The 12,538-nt window shown below is 41.0% G+C and overlaps 1 protein-coding gene across 1 annotated transcript; it reads left to right on the forward strand.

The window, feature by feature from the left end:
- The first annotated feature begins 764 nt into the window (after positions 1 to 764).
- LOC138609265 (CD59 glycoprotein-like) lies at positions 765 to 3,033 on the forward strand. Its single transcript, XM_069681901.1, has 3 exons — positions 765 to 819; positions 1,164 to 1,271; positions 2,759 to 3,033. The coding sequence occupies exons 1-3, from the start codon at positions 765 to 767 to the stop codon at positions 2,917 to 2,919; spliced, it is 324 nt and encodes a 107-aa protein (XP_069538002.1). The 3' UTR covers positions 2,920 to 3,033.
- Positions 3,034 to 12,538: the final 9,505 nt, after the last annotated feature.

A 12,538-nucleotide genomic window follows, 5' to 3' on the forward strand; every position in this document is an offset into this window, starting at 1 on the left:
AAGGAATTGGTTTTGTATGAAAAAACGCGGTTAGTAGACAAAGGGCCTTACTGTGTTGCAGACCTTCCAACATTAAACAGTTACAACTATTACGTAAAACACTATTTGTTTTTCTTCTTTACCAACCTCTCACTTTCATTACATTTCCTTTCCTTCTCTTTCTCGAGAAGAGACCTCCTTGTTTCTCCCCATCATTAACACATTCTGGGTTAAACAGCTGTAACCAGAGCACTGTGTGTTTTCCCCACAAACAGTAATGACCGTAATTGTGTAACATGTAATCGGGAACTCCACTGCCTGCTTCACGACGAGCTGCTGTGCCTTCTCTTCATTTATAAATCAATGATAATCTAATTATATACGAGGTGATTCACTTAACATTTATATTTTTTCATAAGGAAAAAAAGGAAAACTGAAAATTATTCCATCTGTGTGTGGACTATTGATTCTGCCTCATATCCACACATAGACTTTGTCCGTAAACAAAGGCTTGTTTACTTTTTCTTGCTTTGACTGTTACAAAAAGCTTCTTCTTCATGAGCTGCAGTTATTTTGCTCACAGTCACAGGTGAGTGTAGACGGCTGTCTTCATTTGTTTCAAAGTCATATTTTGAAAGTTATTAGAGGGGAATACCTTCAAATAAGTGATCATGACGTGTGGAAATTTCTTTTTTACTTCTACAAAGTTAATTCACTGTTTTTTTTAATCCAGCTGTGAGGATATTTTGTCTTGATTTCCAGACGTAACGCGACTTTCATTCACGATGAGGAGCCCTGTGGTGTTGTTCCTGGCTGTCAGCTTTGCCATGTTTGGATTTGGTAAGAAAAAAAAGAGAGGTTGAAAAGGAGTCAATATTGCTTTCATTAATGCTCACTCTCCTTGTTTTCCTTTTGCTCCTGAAAAGCGAAGCCAAGTGGGGCTAAATCAGAGAGCTGAAATGTTTCACAAAGAGGAAACACATCAGCCTGGGGGAACGTTTTGGCAGATCAGTGTTCACATGTTCTGCCGTTGTGTCATGAGCTTCCAGTTCACTCTCTGCAGAGTCAATGATAAATATTCATTCACTATATCATCTGTCATGCTTCAGGACAGTTTGCAGTTTATTGTCTAGTAAATGTGAAGCTACAGTCTGGTTAGCTAAGGGAACTCCTCTCCTCTGCAGGCCTCTCTCTGCAGTGTTACTCCTGCCCTGGTGGCTCCTCCAGCAACTGTGAAGTCAAACAGGAGTGTAACCAAGGAGAAGACAGCTGCCTCAAACTCATCAGTGGTGGTAAGCAATGATAAAGAAACATTGTAATGTTTAACCATAGACTGTATAAATAATGGACGTAGCCACCGTGACATTCTCGACTGCATAAATGAAGCCAAAATATAGCCGCCGCCGCCATGTTGGTTTGCAGGAGCCTGAAGTGACCATATTTGGATGAGAGGGTGGAGCTGCAGAGGAGCGAGGGGTTGAAAAATGCCAAGTTATCAAAGCTGAACAGTCTGTGTCTGTGGCTGATCCATTAGCTCATGAATGAGCTGGTTTAACTTTCCCAAGAGGAGATTCTGTTTGTGGTGGTGACTGACTGCTGAGATAGCGCTGGGTGAAGAACACGTAACGGGAAACTTAAAATAAGCGATCTTCTCATCACTACGGTCCGCTGTAATCTCTCCGGGGAAAAGCCAACAACTTTTGACTCTGACTGGCCGTCAAATAAATAAATGTTTGATATACACTGAAGCTATAGCTTAGTGCTAAAAATATATCAATACAATAACACCCGCATTTAACTCACCGAACAGCTAGATAGTTCCATTAATCCCACAGAGAGACAGATTTTTTGTCAAAATTTTGAATTAGAAAATCCCAACAACATAAACACTGTGAAGTTAAAGGTATAATAAGTAGGATTTTTCCTTGCATTTTGTCAACAACACATTCAAACTAGGCCCCTCCTCCTGGGCTCTTCATCACCAGAAGCTCACTCTCATTCTCTCGTGCAAGAACACGCCCACCCCACCGTGTTAACACCAACAGCATCACGGTTACCTTTGCGCTAGCATGCTAACCGCCGGTTAGCTTGGCCTTCCGGGCACCTACCTCTCCAACAGAAAGAAGGCCAACTCTGCATCGCTCTTTTGCCATGTTCTCTGGTCTGAATGGGGCCCAGTTGCTAATTTGAACCACTCCCACACTCACCTATACGCTGTGATTGGCTCAGGGAACCACAACAGCGCCCCTCCTGAAAACGTCCCGTGCAAAGCAAAACAACAGAACAGATGCAAAGGGAAGGTCTGCACACACACTCACCAACACACCTGTATAGAGGCCCATAAGTGATGATTTATGTTATATTATATTTGTAAAAGTCTATATTTTATTTATCTTGGAAAATCATACTTATTATACCTTTAAGTTCAGTGACTGTGTGACGTCCAGCAGACAACCAGCAGTATCCACCTGTCAATCAAGTGAGCTGGCCCCTATGATTTAAGGCTTAATATAATTAAAATGGGTGTGGGTGCGAACAATTCACCCCCCGTACAGTTATCTTAAAAAGTAAAATCAGCTTTATAACAAAACCATTTTTGTACGAGTCTGTAAACATGTTTATTTCTGCTGTAAAAATTGGCATTTTCCTGCCAATGCGGAAGTGCAAAAAAGAAAACTGCAATTCCTCGAATGGCCACTTGGCTGGCTCCAAAAGAAACAAACATTTTTCAGAGGTTGCCGCTTGTGTTTAACGTGTCTCTCCTACTGTCTCCCCTCAGACAACACCCACACTTCCTGTCTGAGGCACGCAGACTGTGACTTCATGAATCTGGCCGTCAGATATTCCATCCCTGACTTCACCTTCTCCTGCTGTCAGTCAAAACTCTGCAACGGTCCAGAAAAAAGTGCGTTCCAGAAGTTTAAGGATTTATTTGGTTAAAGAAATGAAGAACTGCACAGTCCGAAGTCCTGACAATTTAATTTTCAAACCTCTTCTGGAAGTTGTTAAAAAATGTTGCTACAGGTTTCCTCTGCTGCTGATTAGAGAGTAAAGTTTGTATGTGTGTGTGTTATAAGGCCTGTTTCTGCAGCAGTGAATAATACAATGTCTTCATTTGTTGACTGTAATTAAAAGACGTGCATCTGTCACCTGAAACAATCTGTGTGTGTGTTTGTCTGTGTCTAATTTTATCCTCAATATGTCCTCAAAATTCGAAATAAAATAAGATGGTTGAGGACATGTAATCCGGACCAAATCAAAGTTTATAGCTTTAATAGCATCAAAGCAAATGATGCTATTTTATGCATCTTATGAGTGAGTGTGTGTGTACAGTATATATAACGTATGTGTGTGCGTGTGTGTCTGCATGCTACAACCCTGTCCAGGTGGCGAGATAATTAAAAACATTTCTCACACTTGATTTTACATCGAAAATCTTAAAGCAAACATCTGGTGGAGCAAAGGAGGAAAAGACCAGGTGTGTGTGTGTGTGACTGAAAAAGAGAGACTACAATGAGCGGTGTCGGGTGGAGTCAGTGGTCTGCTGGTTATGTAATCAGAAAATAACAACACAAATTAATATACAAGATATGTGTCGAAATGTACGGTGGCCCTGAGAGGCCACTGCACTGCAATTAAAGAAAGAGATGAATAAAAATCAAAGGGAGAAAACATCGTCGCTGGTTTCGACAACAAATGTGCAGCATAAAAAAACCTGCTGCAGGATGCAAAGTTACAGAATAAAAGCAGCTTCTAGGAGACACTAAAACTAATGAACACTCCTGGGCATGCGAGGTGTTGCCTTGTTTATGGTCTTTACACACACTCTATGTTAGCCTATACACTATATACAATGTATTATATGCATCATATCATAAAGTAATATGAGTCAGGTACAAACACTGCTAAAGTTGTATTTTTTGCTATTTTATAATACCATCAGGACGTCATATATATTGTGTTTCTGTATTTGCAGCATGTCTTTTTTCTGCATCTAAATTGCATTGATGGTTTAATAAAGATTGTTTCAGGGCAGCAGGAAAATCTGCACATCATTTCAGGGTTATAGGGTTAGAAACTTTACCAAGATACAGGCAATAAAGACCAGAAAAGAAAGAAAAGTTTGAATGTATTTTTTAGATAGGTTCAAAAGGGGTAGGAAAAAAAGGGAAGAAACTTCCCACTATTTAATCTACTGAAGCTCATAGAAATTAATCAGAAGCTGTGAATATTTCCCAATTCCTCTGAATATTTTGTCCGCTGCTATCGCATCCTCTGTAGGGATGCACGATATTGGATTTTTTGCCGATATCCGATATGCCAATATTTTACAACTCATTTAGCCGATTACTGATACCGATATTTTTTTCCCGCACACCTAATTGCAGAGATCATCAACTCTCTTCTGTATTGGAATTAGCGTACAGTATAATGGTGATACTCTTATCACATTTGTTACAATGGTCGGGGTGACGGGTCTTGAGATGGTTAATCAAGTTTGTAGTGTTGAAAGACTTTGCCTTGGCTCCTCCTCGCATCACCGAAGCTGAGCAGTCATTGCAAACAGCAGTTTTGCTATCTATTTCGGACACTTTGAAAAACTTCCACACCACGGACATTTTGGCTTCTAACTCTCTCATGCTGCAGGTAGACACACGTGACGTCATCACGCTGCGCCGCGCAGGTCTTCTTTGCGCCGGGGACATTGTGCCGAGGTCGGGCATTTAATCAAGTATGCAGCAGCCCATTATTTTATCGGTTAATTACATCGTCGGATATCGGCGTGTTGGCCGATATCCAATAGTTAATTTTTAAGCCAATATCGGCCGATACCGATAACGTGCCGATAATATCGTGCATCCCTGAAGCGAGTGAAACCAGCCACAGGTTGGTAAATTGCCTGTCGTGGGTGTAATAATTCACCAAAACAAATTGTTTTTAACGTTAAAGATACGATTACATTCATGTGCTGACTCATGGATTCATGAATTATTCGATCGGCCCAGTTCTAAAGAATTCTAAACAGTGCCTATAAAAGCTTAAGTTAGAGTAGCTTTTTTTTTGCAAGGAACATTTGCCTTAAAGCCATATTAGATGACATCGTACTGCACTGCCTGTATTCAAATGTATCATCACTAAAACACATATCGGATCATCCTAAAAGAGGCACATCCCTAACGCATGTTCTTCCTCTTGCATGTGAGCAATAACAGTAAATAGACCACGCTCATAAAAAGATTGCTCCAACTAGTGGTCAAAAACTGGACAAAGAACCTTTAAAAAATGTGGCCCTGAGCTCTGAAGATCACTATAACAAAGACATAAAAACAGTAGGATTTAGTTACTTGTTTTGGTTTATCTGCTTGTCACAGGCACAGATGCATTAATCTGTTAAGATTGAAGAAAATATTTTAGAGGAAATGAGGGGAAAAAAACAGGGAAAAAAAGCTGATGTCTCAGCCTGTTTGATCATCCTGTGAGACTGACAGGTAGGAAAGCTTCCTGCTTCACAGACGAATCAGCGGAGTGACACTGAAAGGGGAAAAAACAACAGCCGACACGTTTTTAAAGCCTTTACGGAGCTGGAATTAAAGCCTAAAGCAGCATTTGCGCTTCTTATAGCTCAGATCCATTAACAGCGAGAGGATCAGCTGCTTTCTGAAAGGTGGAAGTCTGTTTTTAATTAACAGCAGATGTTTTTTAGGGGTTGAAACAAGAAGATGCCTCAGCGAATAATTGAAGTCTTTTTTGAGGAGTGTTCAGACTCAGACGAGGCCTCGGGAGCTTTCTGTTTCTCTCGACACCTTTGCCCTCTTCTCTTTCTCTCAGAGTTATTTAGGCATAAGGCTGTTATCTTAAATATCAAAGACGGGAAGTATCATGAGATTGTTGGTGTTTTTTGTCTGTCGACTGTGTGCACTGGCTTGAGAAAAAGGAATGACAGTCCTCCCACTTCTGGATGTTTATGTGATTAATGCAACCAATTAAAGGAGATTTTATGGCAGCACTTCCTCTGAAAAACTGTGAGATATCCTCTGTGTGTGTGTGCTTATTTATTTCATATGCCGTCTAATACTGTGTGGGTGTTTGGTCCTGATCAGTATGTCATTACGGGTTTTTACACTTTAGTGTTAGTAGTATTAAACCGAATTAAACACATATAACACCCTGTACCAGCACTGAAACATGCAAAAACAGGCTGTTATTTGGCTAAATTGAGTTTAACATTTTGGTAAACACAGTTATTAATCTCTTACAGAGAGGTAGATGAGAGAAGCACTCCCATGACTGTATTATTAATATAGAGCTAGAGCCAGCAGTTAATTAGCTTAGGCTAGCATAAAGACTGTAAGCAAACAACAAGCTTTAAATCTGGCGGCTCTTTCTGCGCCAAAACAGTGCGCAACATTTTGTAACAGGGTTTTTTTTAGGCCGATTAGCAGCACACGTGGAAACAGGGATCATAGGTAATGACTTTACTTGAGGTTTCAGCGGGTGCAGGTAAATTCAGAGGCTTTAAAAGTTGAGAGCCGCTGCGCTAGCATGCTAACCGCCGGTTAGCTTCAGCCGTAAGAATCTTTAGACTGGGCTGGGGGCTCATGAACCATGACACAAGCAGAGGGCTGAGGTGATTTCCGGCAGGTCAGAGGCAAACAGGGTCGGCTACGGGGAATCAGTCCGAGTGTGAGTGCTGGAAAGTCTCGAATGAGTGTCGAAGAACAATCTGGCAATGAGTGTGAGAGCGGGAGAGACTTATATGCTGGCTTGATTACTGAGCAGAAGCAGCTGTGTGCCCAGGTGAACTGAGTGAGCTGACGAGGTGAGCAGTGAAGCAGAACTGTGACACATTTAACAACACTTTGAGACAAAATTATTATCAGTAATTTCTGCAAAGAGCTACAGCTAATCTAACATAAGACCTGTAATGCTCACTAACTAACCTATTAAATGCAGTTCTTGTTTGTTTAACAAGTACGGAAATATTGCTGATAGACAGATAGCTTAAAGGGGGGGTATCATGCTAATTTCAAGCTTCATATTTCACTCTGTGATACCTGTGAAGTAGCTTAGCATAATCTAGAGTTTAAAAAACTCATGCTTTCTCACACTGGTGCTCTGTGCAGGCCTGAAGCGACTCAGTCAGCTCTGTCCCTTTAAGAAACCCCGTCCCTACAAGCCAGCTTCCTTCTGATTGGTCAGCTCTCCGAGGCCTGCTGAGGCTGCACTTTGTGACGTCGCGAAGACTGAGCTGACAACTACTCCAACATACTTTTACCTACAGATTTGAAACTTCACCCACGTTTAGTCTGGACATCCAACATTGTAAAATTATATATATGTCTTAAAATGTGACACAGCATAACACCCCCCTCGTGTCTTTATGCTAAGCTAAGCTAACTGTCTCTTTTGCTCTAGCTCTGCACATGAAAGTGACAGTAACCTTTTCTTTAAACCCTTAGCAAGAACAGCAAGAACCATATTTCCAAAAAGATACAACTACAAATTTATTTAATCAAGTCCAATAATTTGATTCTGGTTACTATCTGAATTTTTTACCTTGTTAAAATGTCTTTGTTGTAGCATTTATCCTAACAATTAAAAGTATGTGTTTTATTCTCTTGTACAGCTTCTCAAAGATAAGCAGCATGGATACACACTTGTTATAGTACTACTACAACAACTACTACTACTACCTATTAGTGCTGTTAAACAGCCCAGCAGTGACGCCACAGGTTCACTACCTGGCTCCATAATGAGCTTTTCTCATTCGACTAGTTTGTAACTGTGTCATTCTGCTGATCAACGCAGCAACTGGTTTTATTTTCTCTTCCTGTTGCTGTTGCACTGTTGCACAGCAGACTATTGCCATGGAAACCAGACCTGTGGAGGGCTTTGTATAAATTTTCTGTATTTTTTTTTTAATATATAATCTCCTCTAATCCTGGTCCAATTAGTTTCAGACCAGGACAGAGAGTCTCTCTTTCTCGTCTTCCCTTGATCATTTTCTTTTTGTCTTCCTCTCCGTCTCTCTCTCTGTCCCTCTAGTGCTTGTGTCTGTCTAAATCTGTCATAATTTCAAGTTTTATTATTTTTCTTCAGCTTTTTCTCCACACAACTGCCTCAAATAGACACACACAGAAACACTCGCGCACCAGATCATTCTGCATTAATTTCGCTTCCTATTAATCCAATTAGCGCTAAGAAATTGTTGATTTCCCTTCATACATTCGGCCCTCATGTCCCCCTTTTAAGTCCTTTCTTGGTGCTACTGCTTCTTGTACTTCTACTGGAAATATTAAATATGTGATACTAACAAAACTACAGTGATTAAACCTGTGTCCTTAACTCACAGACGGATCGGGTTGCGTGAATTCTGGAAACTATTTCTATTCACTTATTCGTCTCTCTGTCTCCTGCGTTTTGGCTCTCTTGGGGACCTTCAGGCATGTGTGTGTCAGAGGTCCCATGGGGTGCGCGTGTGTGTGTGTCTCCTGGGTATCTGCAACATGCGCACACGCTGGGAGAACACAACACACAACACGCACACACACGCAGTCTCATTGTCCCAGTCGGGGGTATGAGCTCCGATCTGGGGGAGAGAGAGAAGCACAGCGGGAGTACAAGGGGAAAAGATTATACCTCTGGGGCTGAATCACACACACACACACACACACACACACACACACACACACACACACACATATATATATATACACACTCACTTATTCAACTCACAGACAAATGCACACAAACACAACAAACCCTGAACTTTGAACAGTGAGGTGAAATTCAAGCTCTGTGTATCACATTTTATTGAGAAGTTTCATTTGCATTAAGTAGAAACTGACTCAGCGTTTTGTAAGTGAATCATGCTGATATAATGTATATTATGAGTCTTTGTGGACTGTTTCCTCTTGAAAACTCCCTCTGCTTTTTAAGAGGGGAAATCTGGGTAAACAAAATTATATAATATATTGATATATCACGCAGCCAGCAGACCTCATTGCATAAAGAAACACCGGCAGCTTTTACCAGCGACCAGAAGTTTTGATGCCCATCTGATGAAACTGCTTTCTGATTGGTCAGAATTTTCCATGTGTGAAAACTCCCTGAAGTAAGAGAGAGAGCACACTCCTCAATCACACTCAACACAATCGCTGACATTAAAATGGCAATCTCAAAGATCTTCGTTCTCTTTGCCGCCACCTATGGCGATAAACGGTAATTGCGAGAGCACACTTCCCTGATATCCAGACAGTGTTGCATGTGTGGCGTCCACGGGTTCCTCCGGTTGTAACTCTATATTTTCCTCGCTGACGGTCGTTTCATTTTTGGCCTGTTTGCCTTCATCTGAGCGTTGAATTTGTTTCTTTTTCTTCGGATTTTCCCAGATTTTTGAAGTTGTGTCTGTAGTCATCGATCTTTTCTTTGTTTGTTCAGCCATAGTAGATTACTGCTGGCTGATGGAAAACGTGTGACTAACTGGGTGCCGCTTGTGACAGCCAGTCTGTAATACTGCAAATGCAAAGGCTTTCATCAGTGGGCCATAGGCTCAATCACCATTGTGTTACCTCATTCGGCGATAGATAGAGACACTTAACACTTAACAGACATTTATTTAAATGAAAATATTTGAGATTATCACTTTAATGTGTTGTCAGCGTTTTTTTCTTACTTTTAACCAAAATTGTTCGATCAATTTCTCCTTTCGTTTTTCACTGAATAGTTTGAATACCTCCGTATTTTTGTGCGTTTTGACAGCATTTGTGAGATTGTTTGGTCAGGGCGACTCAGTCAGCTCTGTCCCTTTAAGAAACCCTGCCTCTACAAGCCAGCTTCCTTCTGATTGGTCAGCTCTCCAAAGTGCTGAGGCTGCACTTTGTGACATCGCAAAGACTGAGCTGACAACTACTCCAACATACTTTTACCTACAGATTTGAAACTTCACCCACGTTTAGTCTGGACATCCAACATTGTAACATTATATATATGTCACGCTCACTGGTGCTGGAGAAGGAGAACCCAAAAGCACGACAATCAGGCAGGCAGGTAGAAAGGGAAGATCCGTTTATTCAGTCCAAAAAACAGGCAGAGTCAAAACCGGGAGATCAGTCAATCAGGCAAACAAATCCGACAAGGGGCAGGCAGGTATCCGAAGTCCAATAAGGCAAAAACAGGGTCAGCACTAGAAGGCAGAATAGAAAATACTGGAAAGCTTGGCAAAAATACACACAAGACAATCTGGCAGGGATCAAGTGAAAATGACTAGAATATATACTGAGGGACTAATGACCAAATGGACTGCAGGTGAGAAAATGGGCGGGGAAAACCAGGTGAGGGAAATGAGATGATTGCATGGCAGGGAAGAAAGGCAGGATCTGAAATGACAGGAGAGTTAGTGATAAGACATGAACCAAATAAGAAAAAAACAAACTAAGAGTTAGTGTAACTATGTTACAATATATGTCTTAAAATGTGACACAGCATAACACCCCCCTCGTGTCTTTATGCTAAGCTAGCTCTGCACATGAAAGTGACAGTAACCCTTTCTTTAAACTCTCAACTACAAGTTTATTTAATCAAGTCCAGTAATTTGATTCTGGTTACTATCTGAATTTTATACCTTGTTAAAATGGCCCATATTTCAGTTAGAGCCCTCACCTCATCATTCCCTACGTTTGTCCTCCACTCACCTTGCTGCCTGGCTGTCTCTGCAAGTGTCAACATCCATCAACAACCCACAATGCACTGTTTTTGGTTTGCTTCCTATATTAGGTCCTACTTTAAGTCTGTTTGTGTTGTCACCTGAATAGAACCGGATCATGGTTCATTTGGAAACGGTCTGGTGGTTTGGGTCCGAATGCGTGTTCCCACCTGTCCAAACTAATCCAAGACCAAAGCTGTGTGCACCCTCAGCACCCTCCCTCTTTACCTTCTACTTTTGCTGGGTAGAGTCTGCACATAAACTCTGCTTACTCTTCAAGAAACTGTCCCTATTTATGGTATACAATTACACAGTTTTTATTATATGTAGGATTAATGCGTGCATTATAGTTTACCACGTCTCTAAAGTGGAAACAATATTTAAATGCATCTGCAGCTCAGCCCTCATCCCTGCTCGATTAGCCTCACACTGAGTGTTGCTTTTCAATAACCGCATGACTCATTGTCAATAGTCTCCCACCACTTTATAGCCAGTAAGTGTTATCTAGCCAGCAATTTAGTGTGTTCGCTTAGAAAATTTAGGTTCTCAGAAATCTCAGCTTACCAACATACATTTGAATTGACATTGTCTCTCCTGCTCTCTCTCTCACATGACAGATTTCCTCTTTGTCTTGCTGATACGTAAGGACCACTCAAGCACGGAGGATCAAAAGAGCCGAGGTCAAAGGTCAAAAGAGGCAGGAACGCATGGCTTCAGCAGCCTCTTTGTGTGAGTGTGTATATGTGACTTTCCCCTTCGAGAGTAACTCTTAAGAGCACGCACACACACTTTACGTCCACAGTGGACAGCAGCGTGTTTGATGACATGACTGACAGCAACATCAGCACTGAACTCAGATCAGCTCTCGGGTCAAATTGTTGCAGGAGTTGTACCAAGTGAACCGCGAGACGACATGTCATGCTTGCTGGTAACTCTGACTCTGTCAGAACATGATCACACTCGTTGACTTCAGGTCCTTCCGTCGTATCCCACGCTGTGTTCTGTTTAATGTTTTTACTTCATGTGCTGTTTTCAGATTTGCAGATCTCTCTGTCGTGGCCAACAGTTTTTGTGTCTTTAACCTTTTATTGCTTTCTCTCCGCTGTTTTGTCTCTTTTCTTTCTCTTTTGTTTTTTTCCCTCTGTAAACAAATCAACGTCAAATTTACCTGACTTCTTTCGGCGGATTGATATGATTACATTTAGTCCTCTGGATTGTGTGATTACATCCGCATCCCTAGCAACGGTCTGCTCTTCATAGCAACGCTCTGCTATTGAGAAATAGCAGACCTCGGAATGCCGTAATTAACCAATCAGAATCAAGTATATAACACAGCTGTGTAATAATAAGGTATAACACACCATTTTCAGATTAAGACGGCAACAACAGGAAACCAAGGTTCATGTACCATCTGAGACCAATGGTCAAAGTTGAGTTATTTCAACTGAAGAAAGTTACTTCACGTAAGTAATGTAACTTCTCTTCCTTCTTTGAGTGCACTTGCTGCCCTATTGGTAGATGCATCAGATCCTGTCTGAAGCATCCTAATGGTAGTAATAACATCTGATAGCAGCAGCATTTAATTGACTGATAAAGTCCAAAGTGGGTGCTCTAAAATATAATATAATATAATATAATATAATATAATATAATATAATAGATGCGTTTTTTGAATTTAAATATACAAGCTTTTTTTACTTTGGGACAAGAACAAAAAAGGCCTCTAAAAAAAACACATCATCTTCAAATATAAGTGTTTTTTAGTTGTATGTATGACAACAAAGGAAAAGACAGAGAGGTGACGTCCTGGAGTGGCACACACACATACACACCCACACTCCCAGCCGACTCTAG

The sequence above is a fragment of the Semicossyphus pulcher genome, unplaced genomic scaffold (genome assembly GCF_022749685.1).
Source record: "Semicossyphus pulcher isolate SPU_LCO1_2020_fin unplaced genomic scaffold, fSemPul1.0.p SCAF_5, whole genome shotgun sequence".
NCBI classification, from domain to species: Eukaryota; Metazoa; Chordata; class Actinopteri; order Labriformes; family Labridae; genus Semicossyphus; species Semicossyphus pulcher.

What these genes read in the sequence shown, in the direction of transcription:
- LOC138609265 (XM_069681901.1), top strand. Translation starts at nt 765, where the DNA reads ATGAGGAGCCCTGTGGTGTTGTTCCTGGCTGTCAGCTTTGCCATGTTT. An exon ending in CTTTGCCATGTTTGGATTTG is followed by an intron (nt 820 to 1,163) that starts GTAAGAAAAAAA and finishes TCTCCTCTGCAG; the next exon opens with GCCTCTCTCTGCAGTGTTAC. An exon ending in CCTCAAACTCATCAGTGGTG is followed by an intron (nt 1,272 to 2,758) that starts GTAAGCAATGAT and finishes GTCTCCCCTCAG; the next exon opens with ACAACACCCACACTTCCTGT.